General features: G+C 36.7%; 1 protein-coding gene across 3 annotated transcripts; it reads left to right on the top strand.

Annotated features, from left to right (window-relative positions):
• Window positions 1-22,998, top strand: LOC145467908 (low-density lipoprotein receptor-like). Of its 3 annotated transcripts, none has more exons than XM_081451539.1 (18): window positions 1-464; window positions 5,467-5,571; window positions 6,016-6,129; window positions 8,901-9,026; window positions 9,399-9,515; window positions 10,466-10,597; window positions 11,501-11,740; window positions 12,214-12,330; window positions 12,768-12,896; window positions 13,047-13,172; window positions 13,683-13,808; window positions 14,729-15,119; window positions 15,728-16,128; window positions 16,562-16,717; window positions 19,264-19,348; window positions 20,906-21,033; window positions 21,502-21,595; window positions 21,811-22,998. In XM_081451539.1, the coding sequence occupies exons 2-18, from the start codon at window positions 5,496-5,498 to the stop codon at window positions 22,007-22,009; spliced, it is 2,757 nt and encodes a 918-aa protein (XP_081307665.1). In that variant the 5' UTR covers window positions 1-464; window positions 5,467-5,495; the 3' UTR covers window positions 22,010-22,998. The 3 variants fall into 3 exon arrangements, with proteins under 3 accessions (XP_081307665.1, XP_081307664.1, XP_081307663.1); XM_081451538.1 differs by lacking the exon at window positions 1-464 and adding an exon at window positions 755-1,350; XM_081451537.1 differs by lacking the exon at window positions 1-464 and adding an exon at window positions 1,361-1,950.
• The last annotated feature ends 2,850 nt before the right edge of the window (window positions 22,999-25,848 follow it).

Genomic DNA, 25,848 nt, shown 5'->3' with positions numbered 1-25,848 from the left:
TTAGAAGCATGTCGTTATATTACTATATTGACTTATTTCCAAGAGACCGTTGACCGTTGCGGGCAGCCTCGAGCCATGCGCGAACGACAGGAAATACATTCCAAAATTTGCCCGCCAAATTGGCGCCTACACAAGGAAAACCCTCATGTTATTGTTTCCCTCGCACGAAACCCAAACACGAATCTACTAAATCTTAGTCACATTGTACGGAATATTTTAAACACAGCTGAGTTAACAAATCCGTGTATTGGCTAAAATTCTGTCTCCTGACTTCTCGATTCAACCGAGTTGAAGATACGCCCCCGTTTTTGCCCCCGATCTGCTCTGTAAATTGGCGATAGATCTCAAATTCGAGAATCGCCTTCCGCAGTGATTTAGATGTAACAGTTTCCGCCTAAACATACAGCAGAGAAGAAACACTGTTCCACATTTAGTGACAACGTTCAAGTTTGGCGAAATAAGGCGTAAGTAATTCTTGTGTATTATATTGGTAATTTAACGGCACTAAGTGCTTTCAGACCTACACCTTCTTGTTGAGTACATAAGTTTTTACAAATAATATTTATATTTTTCTTACGTTAAAGTTCAACAATACATAACTCCGAAAAATCTATTTTAGAAAGTCCACCCATGTAGATCCCCATATTTTTAGTGTGTTCTATTTGTTTTAAAAACTATCGGATAAAGAACACGAATTGTACAGTTTTCTTTTACTGTCGTTCAGATATTTTTTATATATACAATTAATATTTTTTTATCTCGAAGAATAGTTTGATCAATTTTCGATAAAGAAAAATGACAAAGTGCTAGGGCTTTATTATTACTACCCTCTCTCTGTCCGATTGCGAAATATTGGGTAGAATCAAGCTTGAGGCTCTGATCGCTTGGCGATAAGACTTTTAAAAGAATAAACCATGGTGAGCCCTTTTGTTTTGATAAAGATACACAAAGAATTGTTGGTCGAAGAGCGTTGAAATTCTTTAGAATCCTTTCTACACTTGAGCGCTTCGGACAAATGAACTCGACTGACAATGGCTGGTCTCTGATCGTGTATGCAACGACGTGAGTTGATTTCAAATAAGACTGAATGTTCTATTGTTAAACAAATTAACGGCGTCATGCATATTTATATCAGCACATGGTCCTTGCTCGAGCGTGTGTTGTAAAGAAGCAAATACTCGAGGATTTTTCAATGAATTAGCAGAATTAAGATGCGTTAAGACTCGTAGAATAACTGATCGAACATCTGTGCTCTAACAGAAGTGAGGAAAACCTCGCCATAGCAAGTTCCGCTCGCGTTTTCCATTCGCTCCGGGTTGCGGATTGGACAAGGACTACCAACAACAACGCGTAAGTCACAAGTTTCTTTTCGTCGTTTTGAGACTGTTTATCGATTTTATCCAAGTGTTCTGACACGTTTTCGATGCTGTTCATGCATAACTCTATAACTCAAAAAACCTGATGCTGAAAACTACTCAAACATATTCTGAGCAACTCATTCGAAGTCGCATACTACCCTAGAGGATTCCGTGTTTTCCATCAAGTAAGGCGCAAGCCTTGAGTGGCGTGTACTTGGTTTTGTTATCAATATTCTGACCTCAAATGTCATTTACGGAATACCTTCTATATTCGTAAGTATCATATCATGTGAAGCTTGCGTCATAAACTTCTAATACCGGCCCCCGGGGAAGTGAACCTGAAAAGCCAAGAATGTCATATTACGTTTCATGTTTATGAACTGTGCGCGTTTTTCGTGGATCAAGCGGCGTATTTGTTGCAAATTCAGCGTCAAATCCATGATTTCAGCTGTTTTTAGCGTTAGATCTTGAATCTGGTGTAGTCTCCAAGTGACAGATTCTTTTTATAGCGCTTTCGTGAGCGCACGTGATTTCCAAATCTTGTTACATCTCGTCCAAGAACGTTGCCGAAAATCTACAGATCTCCGCTAAGGTACGTATCTTGCTCGTTAATAATAACTGTTAACGCAATTCTAGTTGTATAGACGGCTATATATAGCTGACTTATTTTAGTCTTGAGCAAAATCGTTGTGTACAATTCAGAAGTTCTTTGCAAATGTTAGAAGCCACTTGAATTCATTTGAGCCATCTCAGTGCAGCGTAACGAATTCGAACACAAGTCGCTTGCAAAGAACCGTGTTGCTGCACAGACCAATTCAGTCTACTTCAAGAGCCTTAGCGTGTCTTTTATTTAACGTCTTTTATTAATTAAACACAGAGTTTGATTATCTTTCTGACGAAGAGCTATTTCGATCTGAGGTCCGAGACAGTCTAGAGATGTGAAGATTTGATAACTGTTTGAGCCATGTTTGATATGTGGACGTAATTTTAGTGAGGCACGTACTTAAAAGAAGTAAATTGAGCACCGAGGAAGGTTTCGTCTTCTTCTTTCCTTCACTTTCGGTGGTCTTTTTCCTTTCGATTGGATAAACGTGCTTGAGGAAGAGCTCCCGAATTGTGTAAACAACATTAACATGAATTGTTCTCACGTGATGTGAAAAAGCAGGTATTTAACAGCGTCCAGGTAATTCAAACTTACCTAGTTTCACCTTTGATACGCCAGTACAAATAGAATAATTTGTTCTTTCCGACTGATTTTTCTAAATAGTTATGCAGGTTCTCTCTTTTATTTTTTATTATTATTTTTTGGAAGTGTACATATTTACACAAATCATAGTTTGTGCCATTTAATTTCTTTTTTTTTGTTGTTCACGCAATCTGCTGCTGTGACATCGATTCTTATTTTCACCCATCAAGGACAGCCAAGTCTGTGAAACTGGATCTTCTTCTTCTGTTTATTGAAATCGATAAGAATTGAATCATTTTGTTGTTTATTTACCTATTGTTTTCTTTTAAAATAACTGATAACATTTGATTAAGAACTTTCTCGAAATTAGTGACATTATCTTTATATCCTTGTTTCAAATTCTCTTAACGTGTGAAAGAAAGGTCGGGGTTTTTTTTTCCTTTTGATCACCAACATCTTCCCAAATTTTCCATACCTTGCGGCTTGTTCAAGGTCTTTAACACAAAGCGTGCGGTAAAAAAAAAAAAACATTTAAAATGTTTCAGTTGTGGATAAATTTATCGAAAAGACCACGGCAGGGAAATTTGCTATGTTACATCGATTATCATTGACGACATACCTTTGAATTCTTCCGTTGTGTTTGTCGAAGTACTGAGCCTTGCAATAAAAGCTAATAAATTGGAGGGATTTACATAAAACCGCATATACCTATTTCCGGTACTCACTCTATATTCATGTAAACAACATTGTTAAACCGGTCAAGCCGGTACAACAGGGATAAGCGCTCATGAAGGAGAACTCGAACTTTGATTCTCGTTTGTTCGAAGTTAAAATTTTCAACGTCTTTTAAAAAATATTTTTTTCGTTTTTCTTTTTTTTTTGGAAAAGTGCTACGCCATTTCACAATTCGTGGCTGAATTTTCTTTCTCCAGATGAGAATAGTCGAAAGTGACTTTAATAAGCGAACTCATTGCAGCAAGAGGATTACTTGCATTACAATGATTACAAGCGATCACAAGAAAGCTTGTTTTATGAAAACTTATGCTCAGAAGTTATACCTCGATGTCAAGTTACTGTCTATCCCTATAATTTTTTTTTTTTTTTTTCACAACGCAAATATTTTTTTCTTATCGTTTTTCATCGTCAGAGCAGAAACCTTGGCATCAAGTTTCGTAAAGTAACACTGAATGACGACTTTTATGAGAAGAATTTCTTTTCACTTTGTGTCTGACTTGGTCTGGCTGTTGCTTTTGAGTTTCACACACGTTTCAAGACAGTAAACTGATTTTGGAACACGTTGTTTGAATTTCAAAACACAAAGTAGAAATTGTGACAGAACGCACGGTCCTCTATATTAAAACTCAAATGGGTTCCTTGCATTAAGTGCACAAAACTTGAAGACCACCAACAAAAAGTTGCTAATAGCATTTTCTCGTAAAAGTCGTAAAAGTCGGAAAAAGTAAGGCAATGGAGACTTGATATGATCAGTGCTACAATTTCCTGGTTAAGTTTGAAGATGAAACTCTGCCCTCGATGCAGAAAATATCTTCGTGACGGACACCGAGTTGTATTGGCTCGAAATGTTTTAAATGCTATGACGGGAAATACTTCAGTGCAACTATTAATATACTGCTTTGGAGAAAAAAGACGAGGGTTGTTTTAATATAATGAGTAGAAGGTCCTTGTCGGCTAAATTGGTGCTTTAAAAATGTAACGACATCACTCCAGGGTAAAAAGTAACGCAAGCGACAGAAAACGTTCAAAATTAATTTTCTGGCTTCGGTTGTTTACTTTGTGGTTTAGCTAGGCGAGACAATAAATTTTAAATTTCATAACAAGAAATTAGAGAACTTAAGGTGAAAATTGTGCCCTTTTTAAAACTGCGTATTAGCTTTTTTATACAAGGGTGCCAGTTCATTGTGCAAAACGACAACCTGTTTAGTTCTTCTGATGGAAATCCCCTTCTTATATTCAAAACAAAAGTCTTAGTTAGTTCAGCTTTGGTATGTACGTTTTAAGGGGGCTGGGAATTTGAATATATATATTTTTTAAAATTGGACGACTCGGGTTTTTTCTTCATTAATAATAAAATAACATCATTGATGTAAATATCGCTGACGTTAGAGTCACAAGACACTGCTAAAAGAAAGAGATCGTCATTACATGTAATATTTCGGGAAATATGGTTATACATTTTTCTAATCGTACAATTATCAGAATTTATTTTCGCCATTTTATTATTCGTTTTAAATAAATCAGGACATGTGTGATGTTAAAAAAAAAAATTGGCCAAAGAAAGAACAACAACATTTTAATCACGGGAATGAGCTTCCTGTGGATACACATCCGTCTGTCATTTGCGAGAGAATTTAGCAGGCCGGGTGCAAGGAGAGACGATTGTATTCTTAAGCTAAAGCTTCAAAGAAGAACTTTTTTAGCACCTGGTTCACTTCCAAACATGAAAACAAAAAAAAGTAGAGTTTATAGATGAGTCCTGTTGAAGCTTGGAGATCTTTGGGTCGAAAAATCCTTGCTAAATTGTCATCCAACTTCGAGAAAAGTTGTAACAGATAGTAATATTATATCACCTGGCTTACTTTATGTCATGCGCAAATCACAATAAAATTGTTTACTTTGGTTTTCACGTTTTCACATATCTTCGGTCTCCGAGGAATTAACGAGATTATTCCGGAAATACCAGTGACAAACCGCCATTTATTTTCGATGTTGTGATTGGTCACTTATAATCACATGACTCAAACTTTACCTTATTTGGAATTCAGTCGTCGGCTTTGGCATTTTTCCCGCCAACAGGTTGGTATGTGTGACAACAACACAAACGTCAGATTCTTGGATGGAGTTCTTGTGTTATTGTGCGGAAATAGTAGTTAAATGTGGTTAATTCTGTTTCTTCGCCTTTAGAATATATCTTCCTCAAGGGAATCTTGGATATGGCAAGATTCAGAGGGGCTTTGTTTGGGATTTTGATCTGTCTGCTGGCCGCTTTGGATTTTTTTCAAACAATAGGTAAGCGCATCTCTTTCAGCTGCGTAGTGTGCTAGTTACGTTGTGTTGTGATTTTCGTTGTCGTAAAATGTAATGTTGACAACGATCTCGATCTCTATTCCCCATACCAACAATGTACTATCCCCTACTTTCCTGCGTTTAATTCACAATTTTTGTACAAAATCTTCCGGGATAGGCTGGAAAGTGATTCAGTTCGACAACATGCGTGCGACAATCTTGTCGACATCGTCTGGCTAATCGTGTTTTGGTTTCAAAACATGAGAAAATCGCCTTGTTGTATTTCCTTATTAAACATAAAGACTAAGACAATAGGTCTTGAAAAGTATTTTCGTTGTTTTGAACGACTCGACAAGCTTCAAACCGTGTTGAATCTCTGCTATAAGCGTACTAAGCTTGTAAGAACCCTCATATTACCGTGTACTAACGACCATCCTTTTATTTCAGCGTTTCGTTGCGGTGAAGATCAGTTTGTCTGCGCGAATCTCACATGCATACCAGAAAATTGGCGATGTGATGGTGATGATGACTGTGGAGATAACTCCGATGAGCAAAACTGTCGTAAGTATTTCGATCCCTGATGATGTGTAATATAGAACCCGCTTGTTGTTGTTGTGAAGGAGAGCGAGACGGAGCAGTTTTGTTGGTCGTGTTTTTCTCTGTTTTCTGTCCCATCGCGTGGTTCTTTTTATTTTTATCTGTGGTGATATGTCTCTTAGATTTTATAGATTTGATATCACGGCAAATTTGTGCTTTGAATCGAAGTTGAACAAAGAACAGCAAATGTTGGTTTACGTGTCGATGTGTTTTGCGTGAAGAGCCCGCCATTAAGCTGAATACCCGATGAATGAAAATCGTTCGAAAATACTTTTTTAGAGGACAAGATTGAGACAAATGTAATCTGGAACTTATTAATGGTGTGTACTGGCGAAAATGCCGTTTATTTGAGGAGACACAGGCAAAAACATCAAGAATGATCGTGAATAGTATGGACGCTTCATTCCGCTCGCTTATGGGTGCGTGGATTGTACAGGCATCTATTTGTGGTTGTGTCTGTGTTTTTGCTAGCCATATTACGGGCTGGAGATTTTTTTATATTTTCATCTCATCTTCTACAATTGTCCTCAAAGGTTTTGTGATCAATTTTGGCCGGACATAAGCAATCGCGATTAAACTGAGAAATTTTTAGTGATTTTCAGGTTTCCGAGTCTTCGCTTGTTTTTGTTCGTCGTGCTGATTTGCATACATGACTAGGAGCTTAGGCGAAACATAACACGATTGGTTGAGAGAATGAAAAGCATTCGTAAACAGTTGAACCAACTTGTTTAATTTTTTCTTTGCCCAATGGGATTTTTTGTTCTCACGCCAAATGTGCGAACGTAACACAAAGCCCCGCTGCCCTCGCTTATTTCACAAACCGAATTTGTGCGCTGTTTCGTCTCCGCTCATCTTTGTTCCCACGCCATATTTGCGCTCAAATTCAGTTGTTGTGGTAACATCGGAGTCGTTTTCGAGGCGTCGTTTTCCGTTTTTAATTCGTCTCCATTAACAAACTTATAAATTAAAGCTGGAAACTTTTCCGAGGCTTCAATCTTCTTGATGGACATTTATACTTTTAGTTTGATGTGTCCCGTACAGTAACTATATTACCTGTCGAATAGCCCGCGACTTGTCCAATACCGTATTTATTTTACGGGGGATAAATTTGTGATGTGCACGTGAAAGTCGCTGGTGGTAGGTACAAAGGTCCTGTTCTGTCGTAGATCTGTCCACTTTCTGTAATGTGTGCTAGACACGTTTCAACACACTTTCTAATTCATTCATTCATTTAATGATCCAGACGAAAAGAATGTCAGTGCAAACAATGGAAAAGAGTGCTTTAATTTTGTTCTGTGTCGCTTTGTCATTAGCCAAATGTAACTCTAGGAACCTGCTCTTGGTATACCATTAGTTTTCACTTGTATTTTCAAATTTCCATTTCAAATAGTCCTATTTTTATCCTGTGGAGCGGACAGGAACAAGAAGTTCATCCAATTTAATGACAACATGTCAGTCACTTGACCAGACTGTTTGTAGCAAGGCGATATGAATGCTCTATTTAAAATGTAAATTTGTCATTTTCTTGTCCGAGTGGCCCACAAAGTCATTTTCAGGTTTATCCTTTCTGTTCAACCTAGTCCACATCATCTTTCTTTTTTTTTTCTTTCTTTTTTTTTTTTTTTTGCGGAAAAGCAGGGAGAGGTCTAAATAAGGGTCAGCTTTTTTTTATTTCTATATAAAACCTGTACTGTGGCAATGATACTACATCATTGATTGTCTTTGAAGGAATGGGTATGAAGGCCTCACACTGAGTAAGGGAGTAAGACATTAGGTGAAACAGCAACATTTTTTGTCAAAAATCCACAGGAACCCTCTAAATGTCAACTGCGGCACAAATAGTACTTTCAACTCTGAGAGCACATGGCAAATATGGCAGTGCATAAAATAGACTTTTCTATATGTTGTTTCACTGGGTTCCACAGCATTAAGCATACCTGCTTCAATTGTTTTTCATTATAAGAAATTATAGGGGGTAGACTACACAAGTTTGTAATGTTATTTGAATAACCTGGCTCAGGCAAGTGGTTTGTCTCACACTACATGCACAACAGTAACTCACCATGGACAAGTTTTCTGTCTTGTCTAGTGTGAAAATAGGAGGTACAAATAGAACAGTTCAAATTAGACAAGTTCTACACCCTAAAACTTAAAATACTACCTTAAGGTGGAAGAGTAATTATTCTTCTGGCTGAGTTACCCCTCTCTGGTGTGAAGTGGCCAATGGGATGTGCTCATCATTCACTTTCTGAGAAATTAAATCCTTTAATCAACTGTCGCTCACACATACACCCTGTAGTGGGTTGATGTGGGTGAATTAAGTGCTTTAACAACTTTGAAAAGTTGACATTTCAAGGGACAAAGTGATGTCAAAAGGTTAATGGTAGAAATGTCAGCTTTTCAAGTTTACCACTGTTGTACCTTACCCCTATCAAAGTTCTCAGAGATGATGGTAACATTAGCCAAGTGCTCCATGTACCCGCCTCTGCAGCACAACAGTTTTGTCAGATCCTGGCAGTTTTATGTTAGAACCAGGTGGCTATATTCTTAGAGTGCTGCTTTCCACACAGTAATACAAGTTGTTATAGAGAAGCTGTTAGGGAGGTTGAATTGATACTTATGAGCAGTCCAAAGGGAGTGTCAAACTCCTACATGTAGCCGTTTGACAATGCTGTGGGTATGGAAATGGAAGTTAAGCAATTTAAGTGTAACTGTGTGTTTGCTTTCATTTTTAGCTGTTACAAAGTGTGATCTTTCGAGCAATTTCCAGTGCAGAACTGTTGATCGTTGCATTCCTCTTAGATGGGTTTGTGATTATGACAATGATTGTGGTGACAATTCTGATGAGCCCCCGAATTGTGGTATGTGAAAACAGTGTCTAGTAAATTTGTTTTTGATTGTGATCACAGAAGGGTCTTGTCATGTGTACTTTTAAAAATATTTGTGGAAGTCTCAGAATTTGGCTTGGTTAAGTTGATCTTAATATAAAAGCTTCACAAGTCACAATGTATCTTAAAGTTTGCACTGTGTGATTTAAAAATTGACTTGTTTCATGTTGTCTCCATTTTGTCTGTCATGTCTTCGACTTAATTCATGTGTTCAGTACATGTACAAATAACTTTTGTTCAGATGATCAAATCAGGCAGGCAAAGTAAGTCTTACAGTGGTCAATTTGCGGGGTACCTGGCCTTTAATGAAACCTGTGATAATGCTTAACATTTGTTTCCTTCTAGCCCAAAGAACTTGTTCAGACAATGAACATGCATGTGGCAATGGACAGTGTGTTCCAAAACGATGGCTGTGTGATCGTGACAGGGATTGTGAGGATGGTAGTGATGAACAAGGATGTGGTAAGGTGTTGAAATGACTTGTTCACCAGGCATACGAGAGGAGGATGACAAAAATGAACAATTTTAAATGAATGATCTAAAACTTGAGCTTAAATAGGAACACAAATCTTGATTTTTCTGGTTTGAAAATTCTTGCTAAAATATTTCCACTGATGTCATAAATTTGGTCAAAGCAGCTTTTATTTCAGATTTAATCAGTCTGAAAAAAAATTGCAAAAAATAACCTCCTCAGTGCAATAAATACATGTAACTGTAAAATAATTGGATTTAATGTATCATTTAACCAGCATTTTTCATTTCTCAATGACGTTACATGTACATGTATTTAGTGATTTATTTTCCATAAAGTAGTATTTGACATTTAAATTAACTAGTGTTGCTTATGGATTTGTAATTCTTTTCCTTGAAAGTTAACTTAATATCTTTGTTGTGTTTGTCATGTTAATATTGTTTTTTTAAAAAATAATAATTATAACTATTATGTTCAGTTATTTTGAAATTAAACCCAGTGTTTGTTAGCAGTGTCAGAATTTTAGTTAAGATATCAGCCCATTATTGTTTACCAACCTTTGCTCTTCTGAATAAACAGGATTAAAGCAGTTTCGCTTAATGACATTCAAGAATAATCAATAGCTAGGGAACTTTTGCTCAGAGGGCATCCTTGTAAACTTTAAACATTATTCCCCATAAGGTATTCTGTGCATTACAATTGAAATTGTTATAAAAAGAAAACAAGTGACTTTTTTCCCCAAACTGATTATTTAATTTTAATGACGCAGCAATATACTGTAAAATATTGACCCGTTTAAATAAAAATTAATCCCCAAACATTATGGTAATAAATACTAAAACATTAGGGAAACGTCCTCTCTGTGTCTGGTGTTGGAATTTTCATTAATTTGTTGTTTTGTTTTTGCTTTTATTTTACCCTACTATTCTCTGAAAAAAAGGAACAATTTCTTCAGGTAACAAGACGTGTAAATCCAATGAGTTTACCTGCGCAAATGGCAAGTGTATCACGCACACATGGCATTGTGATTTTGACAATGACTGCGGTGATAACTCTGATGAAACCCATTGTCGTAAGTGTTTTTTATTATTATTATTATTATTATTATTATTTATTTATTTATTTATTTATTTATTTATTTGTGCGCTTTAGTTGTCATTTACGGCCAACAACAGCTGTTTAATTTTTTATGCACAAGTGGTTTATGGGAATCAAGTCATGTACAGTTGAATTCCAATTTTGTGAACTTCCAAGAGAAATGAAAATATTGGTTTGAAAAATTGGGTAGTTCTAGAAATCGGGAGCGCATATAGTATTGGACTGAGGGTAGGAAAACAACTTTTGGTTGGAGTTATCAGGAAGTTTGAGAATCAAGGATTCAAGAAACCAGGATTGCACTGTTTATGAAGATTGCTATCAACTAGCATTATTTTCCTGTTTTGTTGTGGGATCCAATTTCTCCTCCTCACGAATAGTTATTATAATAATGTACTTTTTAGAGTTTTCTTCTTAAAGGTCATCAATAAAACTTCTTTTCATTGACTAAATCTGGGTTGTCATAAAGTTTTGAGTCACCTGTTGTCTGAATCTTTACACCCAGATCAAACTTGTTACATTGTGGGTGAATTTTATCAACTGTTGGCAAGTTCACCCATAACGTTAAGGGCCAATTTATATAGCATGCGCAATTATAACGGGTGTTACAGGTTACAGCTGTTAATCACTTTTTCAGAATGTTTAAAATTTCCTTCAGCTTGTACATCTGTCTATAAACTGGCTACATAGTTAGAAAATTTTGTTGTCCTAAGCATGTATACATGCATGCGTTGGACAAAGAAAAAGTCTTAGTTACCTGACTTGTTTGAGAAACCAGAACAGTAACATGCCAATCTTCTTTTCTTTCTCATTCCACACGCCTCGCTGTGCCATTACTGAGGAAATTCTGGAAGCTTATTTTACTCTCTCCCATTTGCAGCTAACAAAACTTGCAGCCCAACAGAGTTTACCTGTAATAATGGACGGTGTATAAGGAAGGCCTGGCATTGTGATGGTGACAATGACTGCCAAGATAATTCTGATGAGATGGGCTGCTCGAATGGCGTTACCAGATGTAAGCATGCTGAGTTTCAATGTGACGATGGCGGTTGTATCCATCATAGTTGGAAGTGCGATGGAGAAAATGATTGCAAAGATGGCTCAGATGAGAGAGGATGCAGTAAGTGTTGAGTGCTTCAGGTGTAATGAGAAGCAGTTCTAGTTTTGTTTTTACTCTTTTTGTGTGTGAAAGATTCCAAGGTTTCATGCCAGATAAAGGACTGTGCTGTGTAGTAGCCAAGTTTAGTGAAGTGCAGATGAGACATATAATTACTTTGTTCCCCTCTGACTTATTTGCATAACATGATTGAAAGCCTCAAAGTGATATTGATATTGTTTCCTATCTCACCACTTTGAGGAGTCAAGAGACTTACTCCCACAGTGCCTCTCTCCACCCAGGTGTATAAATGTGTACTGGAAAACTTAATGCTTAGGGTAACCTTGCGTCCCATCAAGAGGGGAGTAGAAATACTGCTAGCCACTTTGTGCTACAAAAACTGGAGATAAGCTCAGCTGTATGGGCTTTACTCTCTTTACTGTTGCATCAGCTTGTATGTTTTATCTTCTGATTGTGTTCCATTTGCTGCTTTACAGATCTTACCTCCTGTGGTACCAGTGACTTTAGTTGCACCAATGGAAGGTGTATCTATTTATATTTGAAGTGCAATGGAAACAATGACTGTTTGGATAACTCTGATGAACGGGATTGTCGTAAGTTGATTAATTAACCTGATGGTTTATAATTCTTGCTTTTCAATGTTATTTGCGTGATATTTACCTGTAGGTAGTCTGCATGGTTTGTTTATTTGACGAGGTTTTGTACATTGTAGCTATTTTTGATACTTGTACAACTGTAGGTTAGTTTTTAAGGAGGTTTGGTCAGAATTTTCAACTATCATTACATGTACATACTAAAACATTTTGTAGAACCTTGTGAAAAGTTAATTCCCCTTGAAATATCGACACTTTCTCAAGGTGACAGCTAGGGAAAGTAAGGAAATGATGTCTTGATGTACCACAAAATTGATTTTTTTTTTTTGAAATGTCATTGAAAGATGTTGATGACAATCTCAAACATGAAAGTGGATTCAATAATTTTGTTTTGAGTACTATAAGTAGCAGTTCATGTATGTTTTCTGTTATTGTAGCTGAACCCACAAAAATTTGTAAAGATGACGAATACCGATGTGGAGATTCACGCCAATGTGTTCCGTACAGTAAAGTTTGTGATAAGCGCTATGACTGTGCTAATAAAATGGATGAGCCCATGTCTTGCGGTTAGTTCTTTTCTTAGTGGATTTGTGTATGTAGGAAAGCGGAAAACGTAACCCATTATGTGCTGAAAGAATAGAGTGAATGTTTGCATTGTTAACTGAAAATTTGTATCGATGTTTCTTTTTTAAATGTAACTGGTTCTCTCGTTTCAGGAATTGATGAATGTATTGATCACAATGGGCATTGCCAACAGTTCTGCAATGACACAAAAACATCTTATGTCTGCTCCTGTCGTGAAGGCTTTGAAATAGACAAGGACGACCACAGAGTTTGTCAAGGTACATGTTTGCCAAACAAATGTTCATCAAACAACTTTTGATTGGTACCCGGTTTGATTGGTCACTGTGGTAAATTAACATGGTAACTGTGTCCCTCGGAGTTCCAGATAAGTTTTGAAAGCAATGGGAATTAGGAATGGAAATAGATTAAAAGATAAGGACCAAGTCAAATTGTCCTGTAAAGCCCCTCTAGGTTAATAAATAGTTACTCATCCAGGGCTCAAAAAAACTTGAATTCCAGCTTGCCCTTGGGACTAGTATCTCTCAAGCATTGCTTGCCCTGGGCAAGTCTTAGTTTGCTCTTCTAATGACTTAGTTGGCAGACGACTTGCCTGATCCCTTGCCCATTGGGCAAGTTAGAATGAAAAAGTACTTGCCCAGAAGGAGCATCTACTTCTCCGGGACAACTGGAAGGCACCTTTTTCTAGCCCTGTAATCTAGAAGTCACACAATGATCAATATTTCAGACTGTGTACCCTTGGTAATATTCTCTGATTGTTGTTCTTGTAGATGTTGATGAGTGTAAAATCCCTGGAATGTGCAGCCAGTTGTGTTTCAACACAAAAGGAAGCTTTAAATGTTTTTGCCGAGCAGGCTATTTCATGGAACCAGACAAACGCAGCTGTAAAGCAATAGGTTGGCAGATGTTCATTTGATGCATCACAATTAGTTAATAGTTAACTTAATTGTACTTTTATGGTCGACATAAAATACATATGATTTTGTTTCTTTCTTTGTGACATTGCAAAGTATCCTTTGGATAGCATGTAATAAACCAGACACATTAGAGAGCCTTAGTGTTCATGCAATGTGTCCTATGTGAAGGGTTTGAGATTCGTCAATAAGCTCTTAATGACTGGCCCCAAGGGAAACTGAGTTTTTTTTTTTTTCTGAGACCCTCAATGTTCCTGGAGGCGAAAGCCGAGGTGACAGCCAAGGGGAACATTGAGGTTGAGGGGAAACAAAACTCACTCTTTCCCACAGGACCAGTCATTAAGTGTTTTGTTAAACCTCCCAACTCAAAAATAGAAAAAAAAAACTGCATAGAAATTGTTTTCTTGATGTAGGCCGGCTCACAAATTTGCCTCGGTTTCAAGGAGCACCACCTGATCACGTGGGAGTCCAAACTTGTTGTTTCCTTAGGGAGTTAGTGAGTTTTGACTCACGACACATGGCACGCTCTCCTCTAATCGAAAACGTATTTGAGTTGGGAGGTATAACAATATATTTTGTCATGTTTGATGTTTTCATTCTAGTCAGGAAACAATCAAAAAACTTGTTTCTCTATTCAAGAAGGCATTCAATCATTTCAATCAAGTTTGTCTTTTTCTTTCACATGAACAGATTTATCTCAACCATGTGATATGCTGCTTTTCAATTTAGTTTGCATTCAGTAAGTGTGGCCAAATTGTGATGAGTAAAGGAAGAATGTTTGCTTAGTATTCAGAGGAAAAAAATTTTTTCGGGGGAATTGGCATTGGTATTTGGGGTTGGCTGAATGCTGACATTCATTTTGTTGTAAGTTAACTCATAGAGTTGGATCCTTGTTCCTGCAGGTGAACCAGGGTATTTGATATTTGCAAACCGTCAAGATATCCGGCGCATCCTGTTTGACTCTTCAGACTATACGGAACTAGTACCAGGACAGCGAGGTGCAATAGCTTTGGATTACGACTTTGAAAGTGGATACATATTCTGGACAGATGTCAGTAATGAAACTATCAATCGTGCCAAGATGGAGGAGAACCCCAAAGTAGATGTTCTGGTTAAAATAGACTTGGATACTCCAGATGGAATTGCAGTTGATTGGGTTAACAAGAAACTGTACTGGACAGACACCGGCACAGACATGATTGAGGTGGCTGATTTCAATGGCACCAATCGTCTTGAACTGATTACGACAGGGCTGGAGGAGCCAAGGGCTATTGTGGTGCATCCTGCTCTTGGGTATGTTGAAGTGATCTGTTCCTGGCAATCTTCAGTTGACAACACTGTTTTCAGTGCGTAGGGGTAGATTCCTTAATTACTTGTGTTTGTCTTCCTCAGCACTAAGTTAAGTGATGGGTATGTTGGTTGGTGCATTCCAGAGAGCTTTGAGCCCCCCCTCCCTTTCTCTCTCGCCCCAGACCTTTCTGAGATCATTGATGTGAGCAGAGGTGCATGTATGAAGTGGTCCTTGTTTTGTGACCCATGTCCTCCATTATCAAGAGGAGTGTGTATACTAACTGAATGTGTTTGCTCTTGCATGTCTTTTTCTTATTTTCTTTTCTTGTTTGACCCAAATAAATAATTAGTTTAAATCACTAAGGATGGCTGCTCTGTCTTATTAGCCCATTAAGGTTATTTTGGGCAGCCATGTACTCTTTTTATTTTGACTATTTTTTTTCATCTAATTTCTAATTTCTAGCTGAGTGCAAATAAAGTTGTTGTTGTTGTTGTTTAACTGAAGATTTCTAAGTGTACTATTTAAGCAATGGAAAACATATCCCTGTTTTATTGAGTTGAAGAAACATGTGCACTTCCTTACAGACTGTTTTTTTAATTCTGTTTTGCAGCTATATGTTTTGGACTGACTGGGGTGAAACTCCCAAGATTGAAAAGTGTGGAATGAATGGTGATACCAACACAAGGCAGGTTTTGGTCAGCACAAACATCCTCTGGCCCAATGCTCTGGCCGTAGATTACACCATAGACAGAATCTGGTGGGCAGATGCAAAACTTCACACTATTGAGTCATCAGATTTACATGGAAAAAATCGGCGAATCATTCTGAGTGAGAATATCAACCATCCATTTGCCCTGACAATATTTCAGAGCCACATTTACTGGACAGACTGGCATCACAATGCAATCAACAAGGCGAATAAGTTCACTGGCGAAGAGCGATCTGTTGTGATAGAGAATTTGTTTTCACCAATGGACATTCATGTTCATCACCGACAGAGGCAACCAACAGGTAGAATTCACTACTAACAATGTTTTTAATTTTAATTTGCTTATTCATGCATACCCAAGTTTCCAAATTTTGTTTTGCTGCAACATTATTTTGTCCCTGTTCACTAAACTATTACAGTTGTTTTGGCCTTTTTTGTAACTGTGTGTGTAATAAAATTATCAGGTCCATGGTCTTACTCCTTTTTGGGACGGAGTTTTTCCTTGTTTCATTCATGTGCCAAACTGGACTCAGTTACAGTATGACCCAACTTAGAATGTGTTTTAACCAGAAATGCTGCAAAACCTTGTATTGGGTGCTGATGTCAGTGGTGTGACATTTCACTCATTTTTGTTTAATAACAAGTTCACAGCTACAAATGTAGCTGTGAACTCAAGGGACAATCCAAATGGAGCTGTGATGCTGATTATTTACTGTTTTGCTCACACAACAACAGGAGAGAATCCATGCAGTCCCACGTCAGAGCTTGACAGCTGCAGCCATATCTGTTTGTTAGCCCCTAGGGATATTGAGATCTATCAGGATGGCTATTCTTGTCACTGTCCCCCTGGTGTTCAGCTGCTTTATGATCAGAGAACCTGCAATACAACAGGTACCAGTTGGGTTTGTTGATTGATTCTCAGCAAGCACAGTTTATATACATTCATTGTTTCCATGATGAAGATTCTGTCTCTGTGTGCATTCGTTGCCTCCTTCTCTTCTTTTAAGTGTGGTAGGTATTTGAGTAAAATGCCTGGCCTTTCTCCATTTCAGTACACATTTGTACAAAAAGGTACAACAAGCAAGTGTCTTAAAATGTGACAGAGTTACGTCTTCAACTCTGCTACTTGTGTCACTGTGGTTTCTCTTATTTTCAAACAACCTGACCTTCCCTCCATACTATCCCACTAGACAGTATTACCTGTGTTTCTTGCAAATTAGGGGTTTATTTAGGTTTTAAATGAGCAACAGAGCCAGTGCATGTTCAACAATTATTGTTTTCTCTTTCTAATAGGGGATCTAGCTAATGCCATTGTTTACATTTAGCTTCATTAGCGTATGCCTTTTAAGGTGGTTCAATAGGGGAATCATTTATGGCATTGCGTGTGGAAGTGTTATGTTTTGGATGCTGTTCTTGCATTCGTTTTCACACCTACATGTAGTCCTCTCAAACTTATTGCATGTAATAAGCAATGTTTAAATAGTGTTTTGCTATCATCTCTGTTAAAATTTTGGGATTTAGTCTTAAATTATAAATGCCCAAACAAATGTGCTTTTTACTGTTTTTACAGCTTTATTTGTGATTTTCATGAATTTCCTTCAGTGAAATCTTCCAAAATTTTTATATCAGATCGCTTCCAGCTGGATGCGAAGTTTAAACGTGAAAAAAGTAGGGTTTGTAAAGGCAGTTTTTGCGATATTTTCAAATTTATGTCTTTTACCGCTGCAAAATATCTGGTCTTATAGATTTCCCTGAAAAACGAGGTCCGACTAAAGTAAAATATTTACTAGCAATCTGCCAAATTTTACGGAATTTCACCAAAGGAAACGCGAGAAAATTCACTGTCAGTTTTACTTTTTGTGCTCATGTTGACGTAATAAAATATTGAAAAACACTGAAGTTTTCCTTTGAGCACACGCAGATTACTTCCTCAGCGCTCACGTGATCGTAAAACTATAGGGAGCCACCTTAAGTGTTGACTCCAAATATTTTGAGACTTTGTGGAACTTTTTCATGGGTAAAGTGTTTAGATCTTTTGGTCCTATACTGAATACTGAATGAGATATAGACTTTCAAACACTACAAAATTTCTGGGTTGCAAAAAGTGTAGCCTGTGTACATCTGCTCCCTCCTCTCAAAAAAGTCAGGGGGTGGGGGAGACATTTATGTAGTGGCGTTGTTTATGAGCTGTTGTAAATTTGGAGTTTGGAGTATTTAATATATCTTTGGACAGTTCATACTGCCATTCCGTCTCAATGTTCAGAGTCGAAATTCTCATTACTTGATCAGAAACTGAAGCAAAGATTGTAGACAGTGATTAGCGTATTCAATGACTTGGCAAGGTCTCCAACTTAGCATTGTTTTCTTAAAGGTATACAAAATTAAGATAAATAGATCTCATGATTCATTCATTTTTTAAAAGTCCTTAATTATTAAGGTAACCAATTGTCTGAATGTGCCGCCTCTTGCTGTCTCTTTGCTATTTTTGGGTGAAATAAAAGTTCAATTTTCCAAGTTTTGTTATGCACATTTGTGACAATTCATGAAAGAATTCAACAGCAGTGAATTCATTTCCCTCAAGACAAATGGGATTTGTTCTAGACCAAAACTTTTTTTTCCATCTTTTCTATTACAAGTTCTAATTTGCTGCTTAATTTATCAACCTTCTAAATAACCAATATCGCATGATAATATTCATACAACTCCATAATAAGTCCCAGAAAAAGTTTTCATTACCAGTTATTTTTAGCTATACACCACTAAAAGTAGTGGCTTGCTAGATTATTTTTGTTTTGATTGCTCGGAAGCTCTGACCTCATACTTACCGAAAATAATGTATGCTAAGGAAAGCCCTGAAACTGAAAGAGCGAATATTAATTTTAAAACTGTTGATGTGTGGATGAATTACTGACAGCTGAAACTGAAATATTTTTTTTTTCGACTATTGAAAAATTATCACACAAGGATGTCACTAAAAGCCTGCTACCAGCTAATTTCACAGGCTAAAAAGGGAAGTTGAATATGGCTGAAATTTCACATTCGGTAAACTTTGGAGTTGCCAATAGGCCACAAAGCCGATTGGGCTTGTTAATGAGCCGGCTTAGTGTTTTCGTAGCTGCATCCCTGATCACGTTATTTACAGTGGACCCTTACTTGTACCATGACATTTTAAATAACTTTGAATAACACAAGTAAATTATGTCTTAGTGTTTAGATTTATAATTCTGGGTCATATTTAAACAAAATATGTATAAATGAGGCAGCCATTTATTCTGCAGATAATTACAACTTCCTGTCCTAATGTACTTCCTCTCAGGAAGTTCTAACTCTTGCTTTGTTGTCCAGCTGTTAAGCGTGTATTTGCCACTTCACTGCCTATCATTTTGCAATGAAACCCAGTAAATTAAGTTTGCTTCCTTTATGCTTCCTCTTTACAGATGCTTTTAAGTGCACTGAAAATACTTGCCTTCATGGTGGAACCTGTGTACCTGGAAAAGAGAATGAAAAATTACCCACATGCATGTAAGTTCTTAACATTAAACCAATTTTGGTAAAGACAAAGCAAGTTGAAGGCCGCATGACCTAAGAATAATCCTCTAGTGTTTTTTAAACCACATGTGGACACTAGACAGTAAGGTGTACAGACACATATATGTGTGTAATTAGAAATGTTGTAGCAATCCAATTAGAGTATTTATCTGATAACAGTCTAATTTTGTGTCTTGAAATCCAACTACAATGGCAAGGATTTCGTATCTCAAGAACAAAAGGCTTTCTATGAGGTATTAGTCTTGTTATGCCTGCTTGCACAGGGTCCGAAATTGTGACCAGCTGGTCGCCAATGCGACTGAAAATTTAGCATTGGCGACCAGAATTTCAAAGCCAGTCGCCTACTGGCGACTAACTTTTAGCGTCGTGGCAATGTTTTGAACCAAGGCTCAAGGAATTAAATCGACAAATTTCACGTTTGATTTCAACAAGAAACTTACCTCTAGTCTTGTCAAAGTTTTTTCCTAGTATAAAATAATTGAGATAAAAAAAATAAAGGTACATGTATGATTGTCATTAAATGACTTTCAAAAACGTTGTAATCCGCGCACTGAAATCGAAATTTAGCGACCGCCATGTTTTCAGCAGTTTCATCTTACAGCCATACCGTGGGTGCAGTGTGTAAACACGTGCTTTCCTTTCGCAATTGAATATTCAATGAACCGTCATGTTTCCTGGCGCTAACTCTACCGGTAACTCTAAAATGAAGAGAATCAGAACGCCAAATGATCCAAATTTCATTTCTTCGTAAATTTTCGACAAAGGAAGTTAATATCAACATCAGGAGACTGGTATGAACAATTTTGTTCTGAAGTGGCCTGGAACAAGCAATATGGCCGCTTGTCCACGCGTGTTTTCTTGAGGCTTCATTCGCTTTGTACTGGTAAGTGTGTCAAAAGGAAGTGGCTTCTTGTTAAGTCTCCAAACTAAAAGAGCTCTCTATCTAACAAAAACTCCCTTTCAATGTAATCTACATGCTAATTTAATGCCTTTATACATGCACGTCTGATGAGAACATTTTAAAAACTTAACATTTACGTATTTCACTATGAAACAAAAATTTTATGAACCACTTTTTGGCGACCGAATTTTTTTCATTTGGCGATTGAAAACAATTTTTCAGTGGCCACTTGGCACCTGCATAAAAAAGTTAATTTCGGACCCTCTTGCACAGCTTTTTAGCACTACTGCCTTCTGTTTACGTGTATAATTATCTCAAGAAAGTTCTATTTATCCAACTTGAGTACAGTAACAAGACATCAGGAATTGTTTCTGATGTCTGGTAACCATCTTATCTTCTTTTGAGAGTTACACGTCTTTAATTAGTGTTCTTGCCTGCTAATTGAGACTCAATTTATTGTTACCTGGTAGTTTAAGACGAGCACAAGTAACAAGTAACTGCCATGTGAACTCACTACAGAGAATGCTTCCGATCAGATCTTCAAGAAGTCTTGTGGGGAATTGATTGAAAGGGGAAGGTGTAGTACGTCTGATTAGCAACGCTTAACTTGGTCTATTACTTCTTTGCAGATGTTCACAGTATTACACAGGAAGACGCTGTCGAGTAAATCGCAACTTGCCAGTACCTCCAACGCCAACCACTTCTGCAACTAGCGATGGTCTTGGATGGCGACAAGGCCAAGAGGAAGAGGATATTGGTGAGTGAAGTACACTGTTGGGAGGAATGAATGTAGCAATAGTTGTAGTTGTATATGAATATGTGTGGGTAAGTTAGTAAAAGAACAGAGAAATGAATTCTGGAGGTGGTGTCTTCAAGTCCCACCAAACTCCAATATCTTTTCATCATATGGTTTCACTCTCCAGCATGCAAGTGCTGTCTAATTGAATTTGAGCAGATGCAGAAGGAAGGGGGTATTTGGTAAGCCCCTATGGTAATTGAAATATAGTTTGTTCCATTATCATTCTGATGCAGCTTAAAGACAACTGCATGTAAAAAACACTTTTGCAGATGTGTTTGATGTTTTGCGGGGGGAAATATAGTTTTGTATGTTTAGTGAGCTAGTTTTATTTGTGGCTACATGTACTGCATGCACAATAGCCATTATGGAAAAAAAACAATGATCAAGTTGTTTAATACTGACTCTTTTTTCTGTCTAATTCTTCAGGTGTGACTGTAGGTATTTCAGTAACAGTTGTGATACTCATCTTAGCCATTGGAGTTCTTGTTGGATGGCTGGTATACAAGAGAATACAAAGAAAGTAAGTGATTGTAGAACATTTAGTTTTCTTTTGAGATCTTGTTTGGCAAAGTTGGTGTCATCATTTTCTGTGCATGATGAATGTCTGACATGGTAAAGTCCTAGCAAAGCCCTGCTGCTTCCAAGGTTTTGGATTGATTTTATTGTTGATTTTACAAGTGTGCCCACAAAAATGTTCCCCTTCACATAAATAATTACTCTTTCTTCAATTTGCAGCAGTCGTAGATCAATGAACTTTGATAACCCTGTGTATAAGAAAACAACGGAATCTACTAGCTCACTGGATAGAATTAGTATACACTTTGGACATTCACATGGAAAGTGTCAGTCATTATTGGTGAGAAGTTATTGTTTGTCTTTAGAAAACAGTCCTAAGAAAATGGGCGCTGATTGGTTAAAAATGGTGCATCTATAACTCAATAGAAACACAGAACTAACATGAGCTGTTGACGTAATGATGGCGCGAGCAAAGAGAATTTACATAAATTAATAAAGATGGTGAATTTTTACATTTTGATAATCAGAGTTAACAAGTTGTTTTCCTTTTTTGGTCGCGGTGTTTTCTAAAATAAATAGAAAGCATGTTCTCTGTGTTTCTATTGAGTTATTAAACACTATAAAAGTTTGGGAGAACTCAAAAAAGCTATGGAAACACTCGCCTGCGGCTACTTTTCCCACAGCATTTCTCATTCTCCCAAACTTCCACTTGTGTTTCTATTAAACAATTAGATTATGAGCTCAAGATTTCTTTTGCGTGATAGTTGACAAGGGCGCAGCCCAAGTCAACTACCACGCATAGAAATCGAGAGTGAACAATCTAATTGTTTTAGTATAAATCAACTAGTCCTTCAAAACTTTATCTAAATACTCTTCATAGACACCTCGAACACGCCAAACTAAAATTTAATATTCACAAATACATGCAGGAGCACGCATGAAGGTTGGAACAAAGCTTAGAGTTCAAAGATGACAGTTCACATTTTCTTTGGTATTTGTAAATACTTTATTTCAGTTTGAGCCAGCACTGTACAGATTCATCTTCAGTGTTTTTATTCAGGGGTCTTGTTTAACTCGGCAAGTGGGCTATTGTGAGTTTTACTGCTGACCTATTTTTTAAAAGGAGAATTGGTTTGTTTGTGGAAGAATATTGATTGTTGATGGAAGTAGACTTTAACTGGCAAAATTAGAAAAAAAGACAATTTGTTACCTTCAGTAAGTGCTCAACAGGTAGCTCCAAGTATATTGTGAGATTTGATTTTTTTTTTTTTTTCTCTTCATCTTGCCCTAAAACAGAGCTTGACAAGAAATAATAGTTGCTCATACTTTGATATCCTTTGTATCGTTTGATATTGTTTATATCTGAGTAGTTCTGAGTAGCCTCATGTTGTTTTTTCTTTTTTGTTTCATCAGGGATCCTTCAGAAATGAAGTAGAAGTGAGCAATTGCTAGCATTTCCATGGATATCCTGTCAGCAAAGGTCAATTCAGTTGCACGAAACTGTCACAAAGTTTGGTTTCTCATTTATTTATATGCTCTTCAAATATTGGATTGACTGATACCTTGTGAGCAGAAGTTTTTCCTCATCTGTCACCAATTATCCAATAACCATAGAAGAGAGAGCGTTTGGAGAAGCACATCACTCCTGTCAGTCTCTTGAAATAAAGAAAGAACCTTTGCTGACTGGGTAACAATTCTTGTCCTAGGTTATCAAATTGAGAAGTATATATAATATTATGTAACTAGTTATATAGTTTTTCATAAGCCCATCCTGGTGATGGTATGGCTTCACATTCAGATGTGTAATTATATTTAAATTATAATTCTACATTTAGGGTCTCAATATTATTTGTCTGTTTAGAACCTTTCATTTAGAGTCTTTTTGATCTTCATGTAATGTGGTATTACATGAATTTGCTTTTTTTTTTAATAATCTGGTTTGTTTCTTCTTGGATGTGGGAAGGGTGGGAATGGAGCATTCATTGAAATAACCGCTGTTGCAAAAGTGAAATATATGGTTCATACCAACAGACAAATAATGCTAAAGAACTGTTTCAGTGAGTCGAGATCCAAATCAGCTTGTGCATGTGCAGAATCTTGGTTGTTTACTGTTGTTACTCGAAGAAGCCTGCCTTGATTAAGCACCACCCTGGTAGCTCCTGGATATGCTCCTGGATCAGATAAACAGCGTACCACTGAAAAACAACGCAGTGTTTGTGTGTACAGAGTATTGGATCTTGGCTCTTTCCATTGACAACTTTCAAAAAACCTTCCTTAAAATTAAGAATAATTGATCTAAGGAAATTTAATTATCCCTCGGTTTTCCCTGTTTCTGCACTTCATTTTATCTGTCTTGAAACTGTGTAGTTCAAGCAATGCTTTGAACGCTTTGGCTCTACAAAGATAGAGTTTATATCCCTGTTACACATCTACCCACACAAAAAAAAAAGTTTTGTAAATTTATGTAATTTTGCCAGCCATGAGATAATTTCTAATGATCAAACCCCCTGAATATATATCTATACATATATAATAAATATTTTGATGTGGTTGGTACACTGTATTCTAATGTCAAATTTATTAATGTAAGTGCTGACTTTGAAAATGTTTGAGGAAGGTTGCTGTGTTATTTATTAAATGTATCGTATAAGAGGATTATATTGAGCAGTAGCCTATAGCAGGCTGTATTTTTGTTTTCTACATGAATATTTTTCAAGAAAAATTATACCGCATCAATCATGTCATAAAGCGCATTTCAGTGTACCTGTATACAAAAGAAAATCTTTTCCTCTATTTTTGTTAGTTTTGCTGAGCTGTAAACCTGCTTGAAATCTCCACAGAGCATTTTGCATTCGAAATGTGTGCTGCATTCATTTTGTGGATAAAATATCAGTTAAATTGCACCAGATGTCAATTTGTGTGCGGTTTTCCAGAGGAACAGACTTGAGCATTGGGAACAATGTGACACTGGTCTGGGTTATTCGAGATTTGTACTCTTGGTTATTATTATTTCATTCTAAATGTTCTTAGAAAAAATGTTAAGCAGGTTTTAACTTTGCAATTGTTCTGTGCACATTTTTGACTAAGAAAAGCAGACGAAAAGAATATTATGCGGTCTACACTAAACATGCTAAACTGTAAATGTGTAAATAGAAAGATGAATAACCCTGACATTTGGATGCCATTTGTATATTTTGCTAAGAAAAAAAGTGATTTTGCTTGACATTCTCCAGTCTTAATATTGTGGAGGACGTTTGACATTGTCATAATTTAATGTTGATAAGAATCATTGTCATCAAGACCATATCATGTTAATCGCTTGATTCTGGTTTCTGTTTTGAGATTATTAAGCTACTCATAAGTTCTGTACATTGAAATTCAGGATTAGTTTGTCCCAGGTAATGTTTGGTAGTTAATATCCTCAGGATAGAGTAATGTTAGACTTTGTAATTGCACAGATTCACTATTTCTTTGTTATTTGAAACTCCTTTTCATGTTTATAGGATTTTAACAATAGTCATGTTAGAGAAACCTGAAGCTCCAATATCACCATCTGAATTCTCCTTACCATCCTATACGTTGCTAACAGCATAAGTCGGGAGAATTGGTAAATAGTGCATGGTCTTTGGAGCTGAAGGGATTCGAAACTTACTCTTACAACTTTACCTTACTGGTTAAATCTTCTTAAGCTTCTGGAGAGACAGTAACTCTCTTGAAAGGTTATTCTTAAGATCAACGTGAAATCTTATTACGTTTTGGCAATTCGGGTTATTTTGGTCTGTGAAGTTAGGTCAGCACTTTATAAGGGGACTCAAAAACTGCAGGAGGTCCCTTCTTTTGTATGAGATTTAATTTTTTTAAACCTACTTCAGAACCATCTGTAGATACTGGCTAATTTTCATTCGCAGGATTAGGTTGTAGTCTATTCAATTAAAATTTTGTAACACGAACTCTACATTCAGCGTGTAAAGTAGGTTTTGTTCAACATGATCAGTTAAAATGTTACTTCATGGTCTTTTCACTGAATTGACCACTTAACATTATCTTTAGAGTTTGTTTTGGAATGTTTTAAGCACGGTAATTTGGATGTTAGCAGTAAGAAACAAATAACATATAATCTGCTCATATTTGAAATGTAGAAAATTTGTTCTCTTTTTTCCTGTTTGTACAGTAGATATGTAAATAGTCCAGAGAAGTTAAAAATTGCCAATACCTTTGTACTTTGGCAAGTATCTAATAAAATTAATGCTATTTATA

This window comes from Orbicella franksi, chromosome 14 (assembly GCF_964199315.1).
Source record: "Orbicella franksi chromosome 14, jaOrbFran1.1, whole genome shotgun sequence".
In the NCBI taxonomy this organism is placed as follows: domain Eukaryota; kingdom Metazoa; phylum Cnidaria; class Anthozoa; order Scleractinia; family Merulinidae; genus Orbicella; species Orbicella franksi.
Note: the sequence above shows the minus strand (reverse complement) of the source record. Positions and strands in the feature narration are given on the sequence as shown.

Bases quoted from the DNA above. Each gene is read 5' to 3' on its own strand.
- LOC145467908 (XM_081451539.1), top strand. From the start codon at position 5,496: ATGGCAAGATTCAGAGGGGCTTTGTTTGGGATTTTGATCTGTCTGCTG. The intron at 12,331-12,767 runs GTAAGTTGATTA...CTGTTATTGTAG, and splicing joins CTCTGATGAACGGGATTGTC to CTGAACCCACAAAAATTTGT. The intron at 16,129-16,561 runs GTAGAATTCACT...ACACAACAACAG, and splicing joins CCGACAGAGGCAACCAACAG to GAGAGAATCCATGCAGTCCC.